The sequence below is a fragment of the Eubalaena glacialis genome, chromosome 16 (assembly GCF_028564815.1).
Source record: "Eubalaena glacialis isolate mEubGla1 chromosome 16, mEubGla1.1.hap2.+ XY, whole genome shotgun sequence".
Taxonomy (NCBI): Eukaryota; Metazoa; Chordata; class Mammalia; order Artiodactyla; family Balaenidae; genus Eubalaena; species Eubalaena glacialis.
The window spans coordinates 81,531,709-81,555,493 of record NC_083731.1 but is presented as its reverse complement, the minus strand read 5'-3'; the positions used below and the strand labels follow the sequence as shown (position 1 = coordinate 81,555,493).

At 40.6% G+C, this 23,785-nt stretch overlaps 1 protein-coding gene and 1 non-coding gene across 6 annotated transcripts; both read right to left on the bottom strand.

Moving 5' to 3' along the window:
* Positions 1 to 126: 126 nt before the first annotated feature.
* Positions 127 to 23,281, bottom strand: N4BP2L1 (NEDD4 binding protein 2 like 1). Of its 5 annotated transcripts, none has more exons than XM_061170570.1 (5): positions 22,900 to 23,261; positions 5,091 to 5,218; positions 4,693 to 4,781; positions 2,721 to 2,797; positions 127 to 1,599 (listed from the first exon to the last, which is right to left on the bottom strand). In XM_061170570.1, the coding sequence occupies exons 1-5, from the start codon at positions 23,073 to 23,075 to the stop codon at positions 1,341 to 1,343; spliced, it is 729 nt and encodes a 242-aa protein (XP_061026553.1). In that variant the 5' UTR covers positions 23,076 to 23,261; the 3' UTR covers positions 127 to 1,340. The 5 variants fall into 5 exon arrangements, with proteins under 5 accessions (XP_061026553.1, XP_061026554.1, XP_061026556.1 ...); XM_061170571.1 differs by lacking the exon at positions 2,721 to 2,797 and adding an exon at positions 2,603 to 2,671 and having other exon boundaries at positions 1,450 to 1,599; positions 22,900 to 23,263; XM_061170573.1 differs by lacking the exons at positions 2,721 to 2,797; positions 4,693 to 4,781 and adding an exon at positions 2,603 to 2,671 and having other exon boundaries at positions 1,468 to 1,599; positions 22,900 to 23,262.
* On the bottom strand, positions 13,331 to 13,462 carry LOC133076716 (small nucleolar RNA SNORA16B/SNORA16A family). The gene has a single exon (XR_009697603.1). It is a non-coding gene; the product is annotated as a small nucleolar RNA SNORA16B/SNORA16A family (small nucleolar RNA).
* Positions 23,282 to 23,785: the final 504 nt, after the last annotated feature.

Here is a 23,785-nt window from a genome sequence, read left to right as displayed (position 1 = left end):
ACTGGTAAATAAGGTTATAATATAGAAAAATTGGTTCTCAATATGGTAGAATTCTGTGGAATTTCTGTAATTAAGTTTTTTATATTCTTAAACCAAAAAAAAATTAGATTCAATGACAAATCCATATAAAGCAATACCATATATAATTTTTAATAACCATAAAAGCACCATTATATAGAACACTTAAAATAATACTTCACAAAACATTAGAAAGAAGCTGTTGGCCATCAAGAAATAAAGCATACATCCTACATGGTCTTATCTGTGGTCTCACACCAAATTAATCTGATTCCAACCTTTTAAGATTTAATTTGGATTCATAAATTCACTATTAGTATAAGAGTAGTGGTAGAACTTCATCTTAATACCACATAAAACACTGAGATTGCTCTTAAGGCGAGCATGACTTTCCCATAACTCAATATAATCTACAGCCTGGGATGCTTCATTCCTTGTACTCCCAAAACTTTGGAGCTGCCAACTGATTAGACACATGTTTATAGGCATAATTTTAAAAACTGCTTAATTATTCCTCTTAAAAATTAGTGTTTTATAAAGGCAGGCTTATTTTATTTACACTATTAGCTCAACAGCCAAAAGTTATTCAGGTTTAACCCTGTTCAATAAAGTGGTAGTTAAAACACAAGATATGACTTTAAATGATGATACTGATTTTCCTAAGTAGCTTGTATAGCTATTAAGAAAGATTTTAACAGACACTTCTAACAATGATACATTGCTAAAATAAAGGAATAATTTCCCAAGGTGTCTGCTTTGAAGGACAATATTCCCTTAGGTGTGTACTTTCTGGCATATTCATTTTAAAGGAAAATCCATATCATCATTTTAGCCACATATCTCACATTTTTGGATACATGGATGATCAAAGTAGCAATGGCACTAAAATTTTTCCTGCCTCCTACTTCTCCCCAACCTTTCCAACTTTCCTGATGGAGATGAATTTCCTGAAAAAATAGATTGCTTCAGAGAAAGTGGTTCTGAAGCTTTATATTATAAACACTTTAGTTCATTAATGAGCCTATGTGGCTGATTATGTTCTTGAGTATGTTCTCAGGTTTCAGTTTTAAAGTAATTCTTTCTCTAGAGAAAGGGACTTTGTTTAATCAAATCGGCAGAATTCTCAGCATCAGACCATGCATATAGGATCACTTTAACAAATGCTTGCTGAAGAGGAATGTAATGACTTCTGCTCAAAAACTTTCAGGTTTGACTATTTACACTGGAATTAGAGCTCTGACTACAACTGAACGAAGAATAAATACCAAAAACTGAAGTAAAAACTGATTTAGGAAAATTTTGAATGCCTGTAAGAGAGACCTCTAATACCCGTGGTGACAACCACCCCTTCTGTTAAAGGAGCTCTCATTAGTGAAGCCGCCATGCGCCCTCCGGTTTGGGAACTCTGCGTAGGTGTTCCAGCACCCTGCACCGTCGGAAGGAGATGCATTGTTCCTGTCCTGGTTTCTGTTCGCTCTGCTTGGTTTTTCGGCATGCAGCACACTGTAAAAGGTAACATCATGTTCATACCGTTCTTTCATTCGGTGTATTTTCTCTCTTGGGACTCCATGAATGTTTCTTCTGCGTGGGGAAAAAAAAAAATGCAACTGGTTAGTTAAGGCAGCATATCAAAATGATATAAATTCTTGTATTTTACAAGTCCTATATTATTACATAGATATGCACTCCCTATTCTCAGGATGGAACTCTGACAAAAGCAAAACATCGTGTTAAGCAGTTATCATTCAGGCTCAACTCCTGTTTTTCATGCTGCCCTGCACACTCCCAAACTACCCTGAGGCTAGCAAAGAGCTAAAGCTTCAAAAATGCTTTGTTTCTGGAAATCTCAATTCTGTGCTTCAAAACATAAAAAAGCACCGTGAGATCTTTTTATTATGTATTTGCCAATTTGTCATGCATATATCTATAATCAATTATGTCAGTCCTAGATACTAGATCCTTATAAAAACAATATTCTTCAATTCTAGTGGGCATGAGAATCAATTGGGGATATAGTTTGAAATGTAATTACCAGAGATTCCATCTATGGAATGGGGTCCATGAACTAGGACTTTAACAACCACTCAGGTGATTTTCTGATGGGGGTGGTCCACAGATCACTTTGGAAACACTATCTGCTTATAACCATAAGATGAACTAGACTTATTCCTAAAAAGTAAATTCTGATCTCACTGGTTACTTTAAATCATTGACATTATCAAATAGCACAGATAGTGAATATCAGAACCCATGCATTCAGTCAACAAGTTAGTATTATTTGGACATTTACTGCTTTACAAACTAGAAGCAGCATCTAGACCATAAATGAACCACAGACTGTTCAACATCTAAAGATCTTTGTTTAGCCTAAGTGCAAAAACATCACTCACAAGTGCAATCCCATGCAGAGGAAAAGTGCTTTTAAATGTTCATTAATGAAGCATTTTAGCAGAATGTTAAATGTGTCCTTTTCAAGGACCAAGTCCAAGCCAAGATTTAGCATTTAGCATTATATTAGAAAACTGACCCCAAACTAAAGTCTTTCACATTAATAATTCCAAAGTTATCAATTTCCAAGAATTACCATTTCTGGCCTGAAAACTACCATGTCCATTTCCAGCCTGAAAAGATTCTTTTGTTCGGTCTGAAATACCTGAAAATAGCAGGATACATAATGAGGAACTAGAAAAACAAAGAAGTACCTTGCTAACTCTTGAACGTTGAATTTCCAGCGAGTGTCAGGTTCTCGGAATATAACTTCATAGTTATTTTCAAGTGCCTGATTTTTCAAAAGTACATAAAACATTGAAGACATGGTATGTATGTTTGGGAATGTTTATGCTGCCATTTAACATTTACTACAAATCTCTTCTAAATTCCTTTTGTTTAACCAGTAATCCAATGCCTTAGTTTACGTTAACAAATACAGTTGGTACATTTCCATACTTAGCCACTCTCAGATTATATTATGGTTCCCAATGATAAATTGTGAATAATTCTATTTACCATGATGGAAAATTACAAAGGTTCTTTGTTTTGAACATTTAAAAAATAGATAGCTGAACTAGTTTTAAATGCCCTGTCCACAGGAATGAGGAATGAACTCCCAATGGCTTCTCAAAGTCCCTTATGTGACTATCATAGACTCACTGATGTCAAATGCCTTGGCCTATTCCTCATACCTTGGTTTAGAAAGTGAGAGTGCCATAGGCACAGAGCTTGGGAAACAAAAGTGGTTTCCACATCCTTTACATATTCTTCCCTCCAAAAGTAGCTCTCCCTGCTATGCAATATAGTTTGGCTCAATTCACTGTGCCCCATTTCCTTGAGTTTAGAAAATTATTCCCATTTCCATTAGAAACATCAAACATTGTTTACATTCATAAATTGACCACTACTTTTTTTAATCTCAAACTGAACTTTCTATTATCACTATTTTTTTATTGTGTTATAAAATACAGAATGAAAAGAACTAAGTAAGCAGCTTTCCTCTTCATTCTTTAGATGGACAGTTCTAATTTGGGAAGGATATCAGATATCATAGGTGAAAAATATTTAATTTCTGGGTCTTATTAATAGCTGTGGATGTCTGGAAAAGATTGTGCATGTCTAGAAATTAGAAAATAGAAAATAAAAAGTAAAATGACTTCCCTTAAGCCACTCTCAGTTAACCCGACTCTTGGTTCTGAGTTGTGCCTTAATTAACGTGACTCTTCACGTCCCTATTCATCTCTCTCCCAAGTGGATGCTCGATCCGTGAACTGAAGTAACCACAAAGTTGATGCTAATTTTTCCTACATTCACCAAAGTCCCACAGTCTGGGCCTAAATAAAACTGATGAAAGTACAGTTAGAGAAAAGCACACCTGTATGTAAGCTACTTTGCCCGAAATGTAAAAAGAGGCTTAAAAATAGACTGCCATGAGCCCAGTTATAGAGATATTCACTTTACAATTAGCCAAGTAGGGAGAATACTCAGCTGTCTTCATCCTGCCCCTGTATGTTTCTGGATCTTTTCTGTTTTCTACACTCAGTAAGGAATGAAAACTTATTAGCACAAAGATGAAATATGTCTTAAAACAGATCAGACATATTTCAAAAATAAAGAAAAATGTGCATATTGCTTTATTCATCCGTTGTTCTGACAGTAGACAGCTGAGCTGTTACCTTTATATGTGTAATTATATTTGTATTCTAATATCTTAACAGGGTTACAGTGTTAATCTGTTTTTAAACTAAGAATTTCATTGCCCGAGAACTTCCATGCAGCAGCACTACATAGTACTGAAGTCCCCAGCGTGGCAAAGACAGGAGTGTGCTATGAACAACATCTACAACTCCGCTGGTAGCATCATCTAGTCCAACATTTTTTGGCAGGTTTCAGCGGATGCTCCTATGTATGCCTTCCCTTAGGAAAACAATCAAGACAGAAACGCTGTCAAGAATTCAGACCAAGGACTATTTTAAAAATGTACCCTGAGGTGATATTAGCATCTCAGTAAATTTCAGCCATTGAACAGCAGAGAAACACTAAAACCTCTTTACCTGCTCCCTGAGAGAACAACTATTAATGAATATGAGATCGTGGAAGATCAGAAAAAGAAGAAAGAACAAATGTTTCAACTTTCTCACAAAATGTCCATAACTGAAAATTCACAATGATACTTCTTCCTACCATGACTGCATAGGGCTTCATTTCCCAGGCGTGGAGGTTGGTATTATCAATAATAATGGGGGATATGCCATTCCTCATTGCTTTTCTTGCTGCAACACAATGTTACATAACAGTGAACAACAAGCAACAATCAGAGAAGGGTGAGCGTACTCCATATTTTGTTATTTTTATTACAAGATGTGCTCATTACACAACTTTAATACCACCTATTTCAGAACCCACTATCAATAATTTTCTTTTTCCTGGAATCTAGGGAGGTTACACTCTGGCATTCTGTTTGGGGGAAAAAATGGCAGAACTTTAGATTCAGCTCCTTCCATAAAGCTTTTTCATTTTGCAGTAACTACAATCTATGTGCACAATAGGATTTCCCAGGGGTGTGGAAAGGAATTTGTCACCTCTTTTCTGGTTCCATTCATGAGCTTCCTCCAGGAAGTCAGGATTGAACTCATAGGCACCATCTTCCCTGAAGAAAAAATCATCCGTGCTGAAAATCAGGGCCCTGGGAAAGTCGTGTTGCAATTGTCTGGAAAGTGGGGAAATAAGAGATTATTTTATGACCATGCATTTTCACAATATAAATCATTTCCTTCCATCTCCAACATTTAGCAGTTTATGAGACCACCAGGTTTGAGTTGTTGAATCTCAAAAACATGAGATGCTTATTCTCTCTAGAAGGTATCACTTTCGTAGGGGGAAGGAGAGGGCTGACAGGACTGTGTGTGGTGCCCAGCTCTTGAAACTAGGAAGTGCTGGTCACCACCACTGACTTCTGCAGCAACCAGGAGTGACTCCAGATGAACCTCTGGAGGCTACACTGCGGGTGTGACAAGAGTCATTCCTTGTGGGCACAGCCCTTACTGCCATTCCTCTGTGATGCACCACTGCCCACACCCTCATGCTGCAGCCCCTTCCTGCATCCCCTCACCTGTCCTGGGTCCCCTCGCCTTGGAGATCTGTTCTCCATAAGGACCCATCTGAGATATTGGTTCTTGCTGAGGTATGAAATGTAGATTAAAGTGATGTGATGTATATGCTACCTCTATTAGGTAACATTTTAGCAGTGACCTAAACCGAATTTTAAAGCCACAGCAGAAGAAAAGAGGCAGATTCCAACATTCCCCATGCCTTCCTAAACCTCTATCACTCTCTCTAGATATGAAAATATCACAGAAAAAAGAAAAACCATCATGGAGTTCCCCCTTTAAAGCAAAAAAACCCAAAAAACAAAAAACCATATTAAGTTCTGCACAAAATAAACTTCACAGAGAAGATGTTCCCACTTGAAATCCTTATTCAGACTTTCTGGGGAGAAGATGGCTATTATGCTAGATAGGTAACTGGCTAAATCTCTGAGCCTCTTTTCCTCATCTGTAAAAACCGTGGATAATGTCACCTATCTCACTAAGTTAGGATGATGACTTAATAACTTGGGGAAGCGCCTCGCGCAGCACCTGACACAATGAATGTATGTTTATTTCTCTTCTCCCTGCAGCACTCACCAGCATAATTCTAACATCAAACAAATTCACCAGGCAAATAGAGTACATAACAAAATGGCCATGCTCAGAATAAAAAGATATTTAAAAGTTGGAGGAAAAAAATGTTGGAGGGTGACAAGGGCAGGAAATGTAAAGAGCAAACAGAACTATTCAACTCTGTTTGTTCTTCTCCATCAAGAATTCTCTTTAATCAGGAAAGAACGCAAGGCACTGAAACCACAGATAACGAAGCGCTTGGGTTGAAACGGTTGAAACACTTGAAACACTTGGGTTCAATTCTTGACTCTTCCACTACTCAGTCATGTGATCTCTCTCTAAGCTTCTGTTTTCCTGACTGAAAACTTGGATAATAATCACTACCTATTAAACAGAGCTTCTGGTAAGGCTTAAATGAGATGAGGTATGGGAAAACATTTTCCAAGAGGTAAGGCACTTTACAAATGTAAGGTATGTTATTTTATTAATAATAAAAACAAATGAAGTCAAATTTTCCAACTAAGACTGTTTACATGCCATCATAGTAAAGTACACTGGAGTGTGTACATAATGGGAGAGGTGGTGAAGAAAATGTGGCCATTTTAAATCTACCACAGATACAGAAACTGACATGAAAGAAAAGTATAAAGATCTGATGAAACAAATTCGCATAGTTTCCTTGTAAATGTCTTTTTGATTTTAAAGACACTCAAACTGAAAAGCCCAAATCATAGATCCAAACTTTAACCTCCAATGAGAACAATTATTATAAAGACACCTTAGAAGAAAATCTAAGGGCAACACTGTATTTTCAGGTGTGTGTATTTTACATTTGTAAATGCTTTACAGTTTTTAAATTATTTTCATCAGTATTATCTAGTCTAAATCATGAAAGCTTCATTCAGAGTTTAAATAACATTGTGTAACTTATTTTCTTTATCTTTTGTGTACTACATTAAGCAACTCTGGATATTAGTTCCAGGACTTTTTTTTTGATATCCCTTCTAAATCTGGTTTCATTTGTTTTCCTATTAAGTCTGCCACTTACAGGTTTTGTTTTGCCATTTTCAGAGTTGAGTTTTTCTTTTCACAGACATAGCCTTATCTACTCATGTTTTCCACTGTAGCCTACATGGTCCTCCTAACAAACAGGAAGGCAAAAATATGAGTGTTTTTCACCTTTACAACTCTAATGGAATGTGGGGACAGGAGAGGAAGAAAAAGCGGTCTTCATGATCTTACTGAATGATCATTCCTTCGAAAACTTGTTTTATCTTCACCTGAATGTAAAATTAGCACTGGCAGTCATGGTACATCTTGAACATGCAAGACAATAAAAGCTCTCCTAGCTAAATGAAAAACTGATTAAACAGACAATCTTGAGAGTCTCAAACTTAAGTGGAAGCAATAAATACCATTCCATCAGCTTCAGAAGTGATGAGGATAATGCCCCAGCTCTAGCTTTCTTTATGGTGGTCAGGAGCCTCATGCATTAGGGAAATTGAGAGAATGAAAATAAAAGGGAAAAAAATAGAAAGACAATTACATCCACATAATTTTCACCTCCGCAGCTCCCCCCAAATTCACTTGAAAGCACTACTATGAGAGAAACTCAGGCTCTAATCTTGATTTCACAACTTACATCATTCTTTTATTTAATAATAGAGAACCATGGGAATATATTTAGATATCTATTAGTTACTCCCCACTCGCTGACAAAAGTCCAACATTAGTATGTAATTTTGAGTTGTACCCCTAAGTTTTTATTATGGAAATTTTCCAACATGCAAAAGTAGGCAGAATAATATAATCATTCCCCACATACCCATCGTCCAGCTTTAACAATTATCATCATATGGCCAGTTTTGTTCCATCTGCTTCATACTTCATTTCACCAAATACTGCATCAGCGTTCAGATTTCCCTGATTTTCTCATAAACATATTACTATAATTGGTTTGTTTGAATCAAGAGCTAAACAAGATCCATACACTGTACTGGGCTGCCATGTCCCTTGTCTCATTTATTCCATACTTGCCCTCTCCTTTTTATTGCCACCTGAACATTCCCCCCCCCCAACCTTTTATATGTAGAAAAGGTTCAAACCTATAGAAATGAGTTGAAGGAATAATACTATGAACACTCCTTACCCTTCACCTACAGTTGTTAACATTTTGCCTCATTTATTTTACATCTCTTGCACATGTATTTTTGATGTACCATTTAAAAGTAAGTTGCAGACATCATGATACTTTGTTCCTAAATGCTTTGTCAAGTATCTTCTATGAATAAGAACATTCTCCTACATAATTATATCACATCTTAAAAATAACATTAATTTACATTATTATAATTATAAATTATAACAAATATATATACTATAAATAAATTATAAGTGTATTAATTTACATTGTAATTTTATATTATAGCTATTTATAATAGCTAATGTTAATAGATACTTTTAATTTAAAATTTTAAAATTTCCTTCATGGTACCAATAATATCTTTCATAGGTTCAAGTACCGCATTTGGTTATTATGTCTCTTTGGTGTCTTTTAATCTAGAACTGTCCTCATGCCTTCTTTGGTTTCCCTTTTTGAAGAGTCCAGTCGGTTGGCTTGAGACTGCCCCACATTCTGGGTTTGCATGATTGTTTCCTCATAATTAGATCCAGGTTAAACATTTTTAGAAGGAACGTACAGAGGTGATGTTTGTGTACTTCTGATTGCACATAATGACCGTTTGTACCATCGTGCTAAGTTTGACCGCTTGGCTAAAAGGTGCTGTCAGCTAGATCTATCCACTGTAAAGGTGCATTGCTTCCCTTGTAATACTATGTAATGTTGGTGGGCGGGGGGGTGTGAAACACGAGACTCCACGTAACATCCTGTTCCCCAACAACCTTTCCCTCAACGATCTTTACATTCATTGCCGATCACTGCCAAATCAGTTATTACATTGGGAATTGCAAATACTGATCATCCCATGTAATTTCTTCTGTCTTTACTAGGCGGCATCGTCTAGTAAGGAAGAGCTCTCTTTCCCCGTCCCCTTTTAATAATGCTTACCATCATTATTCTTTATGATGAGCAAATGGCCCCAAATCTGACCAGCAGGTACCCCTTCAAGCTGGCTCCTGTGTCTTTGTCTACACCAACCTTAAAAATACTACTTTTCGGACTTCCCTGGTGGCACAGTGGTTAAGAATCTGCCTGCCAATGCAGGGGACACGGGTTCGAGCCCTGGTCCGGGAAGATCCCACATGCTGTGGAGCAGCTGAGCCTGTGCGCCACAACTACTGAGCCTGCACTCTAGGGCCTGCAAGCCACAACTACTGAAGCCCGTGCACCTAGAGCCTGTGCTCCGCAACAAGAGAAGCTACCACGATGAGAAACCCGCGCACTGCAACGAAGAGTAGTCCCTGCTCGCCGCAATTAGAGAAAGCCCGCGTGCAGCAACAAAGACCCAACACAGCCAAAAATAAACAAATAAATAAAATTATTTAAAAAAAAAATACTACTTTTCCTTTCTTATTAGCAAAGTAATAACATATTCAAGGCAAAATATTTTGAAAGAGAAAACTGCAAAATAGGAGAGGTTCCTATATTCCCCCACTTAAAAATAATTATTAATATTTTGATCCTTTTTCCAGGAGACAGAATTTCTTTTTTCTCTCATCTGATATTTTGTTACATAAAAACAGAAACATAATGTAGAAAATACCAACTTATTTTCACCAAACTTATTTCCACAGCAATTATTTCCTACCTCACGAAATATGACTCTGTGCCATTATTTTTAATGATTATGACATAGTTATTCATATGGATGTACCATAATTTACTTAACCAATGCTCTGTGGGGTTAGGTATTTAGTTTGTCCCCAACTTCTTTGATTACCAGCAAGTTTAAATACTTTTTCTTATGCGTGCTGGTCATTTAGAGATATTCTTTTGTGAACTGCATTTTCATGTCCTAATAAAACCTCCTTATTGGGAGGTTTATGGCTTTCTTTTTGAATATGTAAAATTCTTATTAAGTACATCAATTTCTTTTTAATTTTGTTTATAATGAACTCTAACATACAAGTCTCAGTTATTAGAAGTTTTCTTAGTCACATGTATCCATCTTTTATTTTCTACTTTCTGTCTTTGATAATACATTTACAACAGTCTTTCCCAAGCCAAGATTATGTAAATATTCATCCATGTTCTATTACATTTTACTCCCCAGTCCATCTAAAATTTTAGTTTAGTATGTGGCAGTGGTTAAGACAGAATGAAAATGGACCCCTATCTTAAACCACTCACAAAAACCTGAAATGGAGTAAAGACTTAAGCATAAGACCTGAACCATAAAACTCCTAGAAGAAAGCATAGGGGAAAATCTCCTTGACATTGGTCTTGGCAATGATTTTTTGGATATTACACCAAAAGCAAAAGCAATAAAAGCAAAAATTAATAAGACTACATCAAACTGAAAAGCTTCTACACAGCAAAAGAAACAATCAACAAAATAAAAAGGCAATCTACTAAATGGAAGAAAATATTTCCAAATCATATATCTGATAAGGGATTAATATCCAAAATACATAAATAACTCATATAACTCATTAGCAAAAAACAAACAATCCAATTAAAAAATGGGCAGAGGATGTGAATAGACATTTTTCCAAAGAAGACATACAAATGGCAAACAGGTACATAAAAAGGTGCTCAACATCACTAATCATCAGGGAAACGCAAATCAAAACCACAATGAGCTATCACCTTACACCTGTTAGAATGGCTATCATCAGGAAGACAAGAGATTAGAAGTGTTAATGAGGACGTGGAGAAAAGGAAACCCTTGTGCATAGTTGAAAGGAATGTAAATTAGTGCAGCCACTGTGGAAAACAGAATGGAGGTGTCTCAAAAAATTAAAAATAGAACTACCATAAAATCCAGTAATCCCACTTTTAGTTATATACCCAAAGGAAATGAAAACAGGATCTTGAAGAGTTATCTGCACTCCCATGTTCACTGAACCAGTATTCACAATAGCCAAGATATGAAAACAACCTAAGTGTCTGTCAATGGACAAATGGATAAATGTGGTAAATATATACAATGGAATATTATTCTGCCATGAGAAAGAAGGAAATCCTGCCATTTGTGACAACATGGATGAACCTTAACGGCATTATGTTGTGAAATAAATCAGAGAAAGACAAATATTGTATGATCTCACTAATATGTGGAATCTAAAAAAGTTGAACTCATAGAAAGAGAGTATAGTGGTGGTTACCAGGGGCTGAAGGTGTGGGAAATGGAGAAATATTGGTCAAAAAGTACAAACTTCCGATTATCAGATGAATAAATTCTGGGGATCTAATGCACAGCATGGTGGTTATAGTTAATACTGTTATTATACACTTGAAAGTAGCTAAAAGAGTAGATCTTAAATATTCTCATCACAAAAAAGGAATGGTAATTATGTGGCACAGTGGAGGCGTTGGCTAACAACAGTGGTAACCATTTTTCGTTCTTTTTTTTTTTTAATTAATTTATTCATTTGTTTTTGGCTGTGTTGGGTCTTCATTGCTGTGCGCAGGCTTTCTCTAGTTGCTGTGAACGGGCGCTACTCTTCATTGCAGTGCGCAGGCTTCTCATTGCAGTGGCTTCTCTTATTGCGGAGCACGGGCTCTAGGTGCGCGGGCTTCCGTAGTTGTGCCTCGCGGGCTCTAGAACGCAGGCTCAGTAGTTGCGGCGCACGGGCTTAGTTGCTCCGCGGCGTGTGGGATCTTCCCAGACCAGGGCTCGAACCCGTGTCCCCTGTATTGGCAGGTGGATTCTTAACCACTGCGCCACCAGGTAAGTCCGGTGGTAACCATTTTTCAATATAGAAATGTATCAAATCAACATATTGTACACCTTAAACTTACACAATGTGTTAATTACACCTCAATAAAGCTGGCGGGGGGAAAAAAAAAAGACCAGTGAGTGGTACAGCTGGATTAAAACCCAGGCTTCTGGCCTCAGAGCTATACACTAAACCACTGTGATTGAGTGCTATAAAATAAACAAACCACATTTATTCTTTTCTCTAGTGACATTGAGGTTGTTTGCAATTTTCTCTACCATGAACAACTTTTCGTGAACATCACTGTGCCAATCTCCTTGTGCATATGTAGAATGTCTCCTGAGGGTATATACTCCAAGTGGGATAGCTATGGAATCCTTTTTGTTTGTTTTTTGAAAGAACAGAGCAGAGCAGATGTTATTTAAAATTTCCTTCTTTTCCTCAGAAAAAAAATTTTCTCTCTGATAGAATATATGTTCCATGAAGGCAGGGGTTTTTGTTTCTTTTGTTCACTGCTCTATTCTAAGCATCTAGAAGAATGTCAGGTACATGAGAGATAATCAATAAATATTTGGTAACTGTATGAATGGTTCTTGAATGTTAGGCTCTGTTGTCTTAATTATGTAAACTTTGTATAGGGTCCCAAACTGTGTGAGGAGAATTTCTATTTACTCATCTTTACATGTTGAGAATTTTACCCAAACCTCAGATTTACCCCTAAAGAGGACTGGGAGAGAGGATTCTTAGATTCCAGCACTTCCTCTAGATGTTACTGGAATTCTCCTCAAGGACTTTAAGCTGGGAGGCAGGAAACAGATTCAGTGACCCAACAACCTGAGGAGAATGGGGAGGGAGACGTGGCTGTGAACATCTTGGGCCAGTCTCCCCTGAAGCCCGGTGTGGCCTGCCCTTCTTGGTGCTGCCAACCACCATGGCACGGCTGAGCCCTGCCCTTGGAGAGATGGAGCTCAGCCGTCACCAGCACCATGGACACCGCCAAGCCACCGTGGCTAAGGGGGCTCCAGGGAAGAGTTCCCAGGCTGTCCTACTGCTCGCTCTTGCCCTCACTCCTCACACCTCCAAAGCAGGGCATGTTTACGAGATCCAAAACCAGACTAACAGTTAGCCCTCATGTGCCAGTGTGGCTCCACTGCAGTTTCTAGGAGAAAGTCCTTTCATTATCTTGAATGTGAACAGCACCCTTCCAGAGAATCCAGCAATGCCACAGGTTTCCTCTATGTTTTATGTTTTCAACTCAGCCATGCTCTGAAGAGGAGAAGGAATCAGAAGCACACCCACCTCAGCACTAACTTGTTTTTAGCTGTGTTTTTCCAAAATGTCATAAATCAGATACAGACAACAGAATAGTGGCCAGACAGGAGAACTGTCACTTTGGGCTCTTTTTTGACTGCTGTTTAAATGGGAAAACAGCTGTATCTTTGATACTTATTTTTAAATCCCTCTTTAGGATAACTATTGGGTGAAGGAGATGGCACATGAAACATTTTCACATGTAAAACATAGGAATGGGTTTCTTATGAACGGAATTAAAGAGAAGTTTTTTTTTCTTTTTCTTTTTTTTTCCCCCTCGTCTATTTTCAACAGCTCATGCATTCTTTTACATTTCTCTTTATGTGAATAATCTCCTTTTTGGTTTTGTTGTTTACTCAAGACCCATGCTGATTCTGAGCTACCAACTCTTAGGAAGTTTCTGGCATTAACACATCCATCAAATATTTAGGGCTACTATGTGCCAGGCCTTCTCTTAGGGATTGAACAGAATAAAGCTCCTGATCTCATGGAGCTTGCATCACATCTCATGAAGCTTACCTTCTCATAAAAGAAATAGATAATAAACAAGTATGTATATGCCAAGTGGTGCTAAGTTCAAGAAAGAAAAGAAAGTCAAAGTAAGGGGCAAAGAAGGTTGGAGAGGTGCTACCATCCAGAGGGCCTTTCTGGATGGCAGAGAAGGCCCCTTTCAGACTCTTTTCTTCATCATAACCTTAAAAAGTATGGGTAAAGAACACTGAAATATCCTAGTTAAACAATACTTCAACAGGACTCCTTAATCGTCAAAAGTGGATGTAGGTGTTTTTGTCCATGAACATCACTGGTAAGGTAAGACCACTTTGTGCATTATGAAATCCTGAATCTCAGAATCAAATGCATGATTCTCTGATCCTAACGTCCTCATCTATAACATAAAAACACTCCATGTTAGGATTATTGTAAAGATCCAGTAAGCTAGCATATATAGTGCCTGCATACAGTCAATACTCAGTAAATTTGGTCTTTCTTTTCTGTCTCCATTACTGCCGTACCCTTTCCCAGGCTCTTACCTTGATCAAAACAGATAGCCTTCTCCCCAAGCCATGCCTGCAATGCGACGGAGAGCGTTATGAAGGAACAATCAGACATGAGACTAGTTTTCCTCTTATCGTACTATTTCCTCAATCTCATAGAGCCTAGCTATCTTTAGGTAACTTGGAATGATACTAATTTCACACTGGGTTCCTCTAGAGTCCGAATGGGCCTAGAACGGTTGCCATTATATAGAGAAGAGCTCATCAAAATGCCAAGAAGGAACCAGGGCACTAAGTTGGGTTATGTTATAAATATCCTGTCATGTGAGTGAATGAGGAAGAAACATGAGATAACTCTGGGAGGTCAGTGTTGGCTATCTCTCCCCAACACATCGTAGTCAGGATAAATATGAATACTTATTTAGAAATCCAAATCTCATCTCTTCCCATGGCCCTCAGTGGTACCACATTAATAAAGAAAATTGGGGCTTCCCTGGTGGCGCACTGGTTGAGAATCCGCCTGCTAATGCAGGGGACACGGGTTTGAGCCCTGGTCCAGGAAGATCCCACATGCCGCAGAGCAACTAAGCCCATGCGCCACAACTACTGAGCCTGCGTTCTAGAGCCCGCCAGCCACAACTACTGAAGCCCGTGTGCCTAGAGCCCGTGCTCCGCAACAAGAGAAGCCACCGCAATGAGAAGCCCACGCACTGCAATGAAGAGTAGCCCCAGCTCACCACAACTAGAGAAAGCCCACGTGCAGCAACGGAGACTCAAAATGCAGCCGAAAATAAAATAAATAAATAAATAAATAAAATTAATTCCTTGGTAATTTTTTTTTATATTAGAAGAAACATGTCACCAATACTGACAAATAATAACATGTGGCTTCCTTACCCTGACAGTTGAAATCCAGGTAAACTAAGCCCGCTTAATAGGGCCTTTACCTGTTTTTTCATGAACAGTAGATCGAAACCAACTTCATTATACTTTTACCACCTTACTCCCACTAGCCTCTTCCTTTGGTGCAGAAGAAAAAGCTCTGATTAGAAATAAGGAGAATTCATCGCTATAAACTTGATCAAGATATACAACTTCTTGGGCTTCCCTGGTGGCGCAGTGGTTGAGAATCTGCCTGCCAATGCAGGGGACACGGGTTCGAGCCCTGGTCTGGGAAGATCCCACGTGCCGCGGAGCAACTAGGCCCGTGAGCCACAACTACTGAGCCTGCGCGTCTGGAGCCTGTGCTCCGCAACAAGAGAGGCCGCGATAATGAGAGGCCCGTGCACCGCGATGAAGAGTGGCCCCCACTTGCCACAACTAGAGAAAGCCCTCACACAGAAACGAAGACCCAACAGAGCCATAAATAAATAAAAATTAAACTTAAAAAAAAAAAGAAGCTCTAATGATTTAAAAAAAAAAAAAAAAGATATACAACTTCTTGAAATAATGTCATTTGCAGCAATATGGATACAACTAGAGATTATCATACTAAGCAAAGTCAGTCAGAAAGAGAAAGACCAATACCAAGTGATATCACTTATATGTGGAATCTAAAATACGATACAAATCAACATATCTACAAAACAAAACCAGACTCACAGATATAGAGAACAGACTTGTGGTTGCCAAGGGGGAGGGGGGGAGGGGAGGGAAGGAATGGGAGTTTAGGATTAGCAGAGGCAAACTATCATATATAGGAAGGATAAACAAAAAGGTCATACTGTATAGCACAGGCAACCATATTCAATATTCTGTGACAAACCATAATGGAAAAGAATATGAAAAAGAATATATATATGTGTGTGTACATATATATGTATAACTGAGTCACTTTGCTGCACAGAAATTACACAACATTGTAAATCAACTATACTTAAAAAAGGTATATAACTTCTCAGAGTTTAGTGTCTTGAGCTTGGACTAGATGAACTCTGTGGGAACTTCTTGTTCATTTCCTGAGATTTACCTATGAGAACATTCTTCCCCTTTCATTTCTTCCTCTATTCTTACTACTTCTCTAATCATAACCACATCTGCGACACTATATTGCCCAATTCAGCAGGGTCTTCTTCCACTACCCCGACAGCTCCAGGACTGTGGGTGGTGGGGATTCTCCTGTGTTACCTTTCTAGTAAGTGATTGCGAACACACACTGCACAGTGTGTTCTTACTCTCTGTGAACATAGGAAGCACATATAGTACTCATTCATCCCAGCCTCCAAAGAGAGGCACTGCAAGGATTCTCAGCGATGGGGAGAAGAGATTCAGGACCCACCTTAGGAAAATTACTAAAAATATAAAAAGTAGCTTCTCCAAGTAGACCTAAGTGGCTAAAACTCTGAGATGTCACCTGCCTGATACTCTATTTTCATACACACAGACTTGGAATACTGCCAACTTCCTATTTTGACCTTGCTTTTATTTATGAGAGCCCTAGCCTCATAATTAAAAAACACCATGGTCCAGGCCTGCTGGCTTAGAGCACTGTGGAGTGAGTACACTTTGGGGTCTAATTACTCACTACTTAGTTAACTAATCCCCTCTTCTCACTGTTTCCCGTATTTTTTTAAAAATTGTGTTTGTTTGTAAAGTATACCTTTGTCCCCATCTCTGTCCCATCATTGCATCACATCAGGAAAGCATCCTTTCACCTCCTTGGAAAGCTGTAATGCCAAGAAATAATGAAAAGGTATTTCTTTTGATGGAAAATTCCATGTCGCCCAGAGATAAGAATGAGAAGACAGCTGTCAATGGACATCCTTTGAACCTTCCAAATCCATGTTACAAACCATTTTTGATGGTGCCAAAACAAACTAGCACATTGCAAAGGACATATGTCCTAGAGTGTGGTCCCCAGACTTTGCTTTGATACGTAAAGATTCAAAAAAATTCCGGGGACTGACTTAAGGTTGACAACTTTTAATTTTTCAAATAACGTCATTAAGAAAAAAAAAAAAGACTATACTATTGCCATTGCATTTCATTTCATTTCAAAAGGACAATTTAGTGGTATATCCATGCGAGGGAATGCTATTCAGCCACGAAGTAATGAGGTTCTGACACATGCTACAACATGGATGAAGCCTGAAAACATTAAGCTAAGTGAAATAAGCCAGACACAAAGGACAAATACTGTATGATTCCACTTACATGAGGTATCTAGAGTAGGCAAATACATGGAGACAGAAAGTAGATCAGAGGTTACCAGGGGCTGAGGGGAGGGCGGGAGGATGAGGAGTTATTGCTTAATGGGTACAGAGTTTCTGTTTGTGGTGATAAAAAATTTTTTAAAAAGATAGTGGTGATGGTTGCACATCATGTAATTAATACCAATTAACTGGACACTTAAAAGCAGTTAAAATGTCCACACACGCACAGAAGAAAGCACAGAGGTAAACAGACGTCCACAGATGTTTTCACTGAAGGCAGAGGATAGAACAGGTGCAGAGCCAAGTGAGTTTATCAGTTCAGCTGTGGAAAAAGAAATAGTTCTGGATCACGTGCTGAGAGTGAAAGGGTCTTAGGATTGGAATCCTGTTTCTTCTCTCAACCCTGTACTCCTTTATCCAGATTTTAACATTCTCCATGATCTGGCCCTGGGTTTACCTAACCAACACACTCACTAATATGAACAACCCACTGCAGTCAAACCATGCTCCTCATGAGCCTAGAACATCCAGCTCTTTCCCATCTCCATCTCCTTATTCATGATGGTAATCCTCTTCCTTTGTTCAGTCACATCCTCCTGGTCTTCAAGGCCAGTTCAAGAACCATCTCCACATGGAGGAGACTAGCTCTTCCCTAATTATCCTATCTTCCTAACCATGCTCAGTGACTCCCTTGGCCTTGAACACCACCAGCAAAGAACAGGCTATTCCCCATGAGACTTTACTTACCCACAGCAGTGTACTGGTTATTGTTTTCCATTTGTTGGTCTTGTGTAGGCTCCTTCTCTTAATCTTATTTTGTATATACCTCACTAAGCATGTGCTAACAGTCTTATAAGTACTCAGTAAATACTACTATTGTTGACTAGTGAAAAATTAACAATAGTTGGTATCTATATGGCCCACACATTCATCGGTGCTTTCACATTCATAATCATAGGATCCTTGTGGACCACAGTACCTTAAATCCTCACAATAAACTTACTAATGGAATATTAGCTTCATTTTAATGAAAAAGAACCTGAAGTGTTCAATTAAGTGACCTATGCTAGTTCATATGCTAATTAATAAAATTAATAAAAGATTAAATAATTAATTAATAGCACCAAATAATTAAAATCAGTCTCCTTACAGATTAAAAAAGCTTCCTAGTATGTCCAATCGAGAATAAACCTAGGAAAGCCTTTTTATATAGAAAATGACATATTTACTTGGTTATTTAATAAATGCTCCATCACACAACCTAGGTCTATCGAGCCAAGTTACTGAATAAAACTATTTGCAGCTAACTTAAAAAGTTATTTTCACCTTTAAAAAGTTAACAAGTAATATGTATTTGTTGTGGAAAAAATGAGAAAATAACTCAGGGGCAAAAGTCTATATTCCATCCCATTGCCTAAAAATCAACAACTATTGTAACCTAGCAGGACCCCATGGGGGCATGCCTGTGACAGGCCTTCCCCCATATCCTCTGCTTTGGCTCCTCTCTGAAGTATCTAGATAATAGTACTTGACACACATTTCCTGAGTTGTCTTGCAGATGTAAAAAACTCCCCTCTCCAACAAACGGAAGATGTTAACTACTTGATGACCATAAACACACAGCTCCAGGCCTCCTGGAGCCTAAGGACTGATAATGTTAATCCCTGTGATACCACCCTGTTACCTCACCATCAGCCAATCAGAGAACCGTGCACAAGCTGATCACATACCCTGTGACCCGCCCCCTCCACCTGGCTTTTAAAAGTGCATTGCCGAAGCCCTTCCGGAAGCTCAGGGCTTTTTAGGGCATGAGTCGCCTCTTCTCCTTGCATGGCCTTCCAATAAACCTTTCTCTGTTCCAAACTCCGACGTTTCAGTTTGGCCTCACTGTGCGTCCGGCACACTAACTTGCGTTGACACTGTGAACAATATCTTTTTACACATTTCTTTGAACAGAAAATGGGATTTTTGTGTATTTATTTGTAGTCAAATGTACATCTATGTTCTCACTAATGACTCATGACTTATAAGCCAATCCTCTATTTTTGTACACTTAAGTTGGCTCACATTTTTTCTTTTTCATATTTTTTTCTATCACATCAAAAACTCTGCTGAACATCCCTCTATCCTCATGCACTTGTCCAGTTATTGTCTTAGGATGAATTCCTGGAAGCAGGACTTACAGGTCAATGGTAAAAACCTATTTTTGAAATGCTTTTTAAATGAAACAGAGGTGACAAAACACATATAAGGGACAAGCTACATTTTTAGTACTCTGATGTACTTAAAAACTTTAAACCAGATACAACTCCAACTGTTTTTTTTTTTAACCTGTCCAAAGAATTTAAATAGATGGTTTCCACATTCCAGTCCCTGCAAACTATGAAAACATATAGGTGAAAAGCATAGAAATCTAACATTGATTTGGAAGACCAGACATATCCTAATTTCAAAAACATTTTTAATTCTTTAATCAAATGAGAAACAAAAGTTAAGCAGAAAAAAGCTGAACCCGCATTTGTAAAAACGATCTCCAAGTTTTAAAGAAAAAAAAGTTTTATTTTTCTGATCCAAGAAATACATGTTCATTATAGAAAATTTGGAAAATACATAGAATAATGAAAATATGAATTTCCCAGAATCCAACAATACATAAGATAGGCTTACAGTTTTACTATTTTCTTACACATGTATTTTTTAACAATTTGCCATTCTCCTTCTCTCCCCAACCTGACCCCCCAACAAAAAAGTGGGGAAGGCAGCTCCTTGAGGCACATCGCATGTCACATCCACTACACCTTGCATCCTCCCTGCAGACCTCTCTCCTCGCTGAGCTGTGGACTGTCCTTGCCTACTTTCCTGATTTCCATGTAAATGCACAACCCACCCCAAAGCAGGGCCAAAGTCCTGTGCTCTCAGAACTGCCAACGCCCAGCCTATCAAGAGAACTCACAATGTCAACTCCCAGCTGCCTCCTTCACTTTAGAGCCAGACTTCTCCCTAAGAACACCTTGAAGATTATCTCTGCTGATCAACATCTTCGGCAGTAACTAATGCCTCTTAAAATTTATACAGCACTTTAAAGTTTAACAAGTTCTCTCATACACATTTAATCCTCACAAGAGTCCTCTGAAGTAGACAGAGCAGATAGCCCTATTTAAAAGGGAAGGAAACTGAGGTGCAGAGGAGTTGAGATCATAGCTAGTCAGTGGCAGAGCTTGGACCTCCCTGGCAGTCCAGTGGTTAAGACTCCGCACTTCCAGGGCAGGGGGTGCGGATTCAATCCCTGGTCGGGGAACTAAGATCCCACAAGCCGTGGGGCACAGGCAAAGGAAAAAAAAAAAAAAAAAAAAAAGAAGCCATAAATTTGACTCAAAGGTCAGAGCTCCTTACCTAGCCATTATTAACAAAACATTTTTAAGTCTGACAACTAGAAATTAAGAGCTAGAAAGATCTTCAGTAAATCATCTAATTCCTTCTCAGTATTCACATGTAAAGGAAAGTAAAAAAAAAGGCAGGTGATTGCCCAAAGTCACCAACTATTTTGTGATGAAGAGGATCTAAAGGCACAATCTTCAGACTCCCAGGGCAGTGCTCACGCCAGTCGTCCCTAGAGAGATGTTCTTTAATAAGCTGGTCTCTCATCCGGTGTCTTCCTCTTAGCCAAATGTCAACCAGAAATTAAAATCCTAAAAGGGTAGAATGTTAGAGCCAGAAGGGACCTTAAAGACTACCCAGGCCAATCCACTCGCTTTAGAGATGAGGAAAGTGAGGTCCAAAACCCACGGCTTCTGCTGTTCAGTTCTGTGCACCTTCCACTCACCATATTACTTCCCTTCTTTAGTTATAAACAAAATCTGGCCAAAGATGTTTACTGCCTTCTCGTACACAGTGTGTGATAGGCCACAGATCAGCAAAGCCAAAGTAAAACTGATCGGGATTTGATTTCAGAAGATACCTTGTTGGTAACAGATGCACCCACCATGACTGTATCATAAAATAACCAAGTTCTGCTGGGTTCTAGGCAGGCTCCCCCATTCTCTACCCAGACAGAGAGAAGGCCTATTGAAATGTGCGTGTTTCTTAGAAAAGGGTACCAATGGCCCTTTGGAAGTCGCCCATCTCTTGAATCTGTGAAAATGTAGCAATATTGTTTTGCTAAAGGCTTCTACTCCACAAATCAACCAGGAATCCTAACTAAAACTGGCAGCACAACACCAGGGCTGTCACAGTTCCCTGACCCTAAAGGACCCAGACCCTCCTCCCACGGTCTTTGTGTACCATTGAAATCCGCTTCTCAATGTGTGCTACCACCTTGATTCTTCTTCTTTGGTTCCACAGTTCTATGGCCAGTCCCATGGTTCTACAGCTATCCTTACCTCTCTGGTGAGATGGAAAGCTCTTTGAGGGCAAGGGACCACTTCTATTGAACACATGCTACTGCCAGACACTGTGCTTTGCAGGGTAAGATACGGCCCCTACCTTCAAGAAACTTACACAAGGATAAACAAAACCATGTGCAAAACCAAGCGCAGCCACAGAGGTGTAAACAGGAAGCGGTGGAGCCCAGAGGGCGAGGATAATAAGCCTGAGTCGTAAAGGGCTGGTGGAATCAGTAGGAGAGAGGGCGGTAGAGGGCAAGCCGGGCAGGCAAACTAGGCACGCGGGCCAGCGCCAGCAAAGGCAAGGAGAGAAACAGTTCAGCGCTGCAGGAACATCAGGCGCAGGACAGAGTGGAGGGAGCTGAGGCTGGAGCGGCGGGCCTAGCAACGTGGCCGCAGCAACGAGGCCGTGCAATTCGCGCTGACCCGATACGGGGGCCGCTGGCGCACCTCGCGAGTAAACCAATTTGGGCTCCCGTTGCGAAGCTGTGTCAATGACGGCCTCCAGCGGCCGCGCAACCCCCTCCCCCGGGCACCTGTGCGCCTTCGCAGCCGCCAAAGCACACGCAGGGCTGCCTCCCTCCGGCAGATTTTCTACGCGGCCGCGCGCCCGGGTCCCAGCCCCTGCCCCTGGGCCCCCGCTTCTCCGCTCAGGTTTAAAACGCCTGTTGCCGCACCGTGGCGGGTGCCTGCGTACCAGCGGGCGGCCCGGCGGTTTCCTCTGCAGTCGCCATCGGGCTTTCCTGAAGAAGACTGCCCGCGGGCCCCCGACCCCGCGCTGCGAGGCTGGGGGCGAAGGCTACCCGCCCGGCTGGCGCAGGGGCCGCGCGGGGGCCGGTACCATCTGGGGCTCGCGCCAGGCGCAGTGCCGACAGCCGTCCTCCTGCGAGGGTGCAGCATGGAAACCAACGGGACGGGCCACCCGCGTCTCGAGCCCGCGGCCCGGCCGGCACCGGGTGGCCCGGCTTCCCCCCGGCAGGCTCGGGCCGGGGCCGGGCAGGGGGCTCGCTCGGCCGGGTCCGCGCACGGCGCCCGGACGCGTCATTACCTGGCCAGCGTAGTTTTCCCCGAGCCCGGGAGGCCTCGCAGGAGGTAGAGGTGTTTCCGAAAGCTGTGGCGGCGCGGAGGTGTCCCACGCGGGGGCTGCGGGGCGGGTGGCCGAGGCGGCTGCTGCTGCTGCCGGAGGCTCAGCCTCCCAAAGGATTCAAGAAAACTCTCCTCCATGGGGTGGGGGCTCGCTGCTAGAACACTGCGTTCCCCTTCCTGAAGTCACGGTCTTGGCCAAAGCTGTTGTTTTTGTGGCTCTCCGGCCATGTGATAGATGGAGGGGCGGGCGCTCGGAGCCCAGCCCCTCCTTCCCACCCTCCCAAACTGCGCTGCGTGGGAGGGGTCGTCCCTACCTGGAAAGCTGGGGACGCTGGGAGACTGACAGCCGGGAAAACCTGGGCAACGCGACCTCCGCCCCCCTCCCCCCTTGCCTCCCCGCCCCCCCCCCCACGCCTCCCGGTGCCCTTCGCCCTGGGGGCAGAGGCCCACCGGGTGGGACACTGGACACTTCCCTGGGCCGCCGGCATGGAATGCAGGCCTTCTGCAAAAGCCCTCCCCCACCCCACCGCCCACTGGCCTAGACCTTGAAAGTGAAATAATTTTAGTTGACGATAAGAGACCGTGAACAGCATTTTGAACAGTAACAGTAAAGACCATTGTCTCCCCCAATTTGTGAGCACCAATATCTGGCTGGTGTCCCAACGGCTAACACCACTCTCCCAGGGCCTGTATCTTTTCCTTTTTTTTAATCCTTCTTTATCAGCCTGCCAAAAATATTCTTAGAAAGCTTTGTTGCCTCTACATAACTTTAGAAATCTCTTTTTCTTCTTCAAAAAAAGCACCTCTTAAAACTCAGATTGATTTATGAACAGTAGTATAAACTAGGC

Bases quoted from the DNA above. Each gene is read 5' to 3' on its own strand.
- N4BP2L1 (XM_061170570.1), bottom strand. From the start codon at position 23,075: ATGGAGGAGAGTTTTCTTGAATCCTTTGGGAGGCTGAGCCTCCGGCAG. The intron at 5,219-22,899 runs GTAATGACGCGT...CCCACTTTCCAG, and splicing joins GGGAAAACTACGCTGGCCAG to ACAATTGCAACACGACTTTC. The intron at 4,782-5,090 runs GTGACAAATTCC...ATTGTGTTGCAG, and splicing joins TGAATGGAACCAGAAAAGAG to CAAGAAAAGCAATGAGGAAT.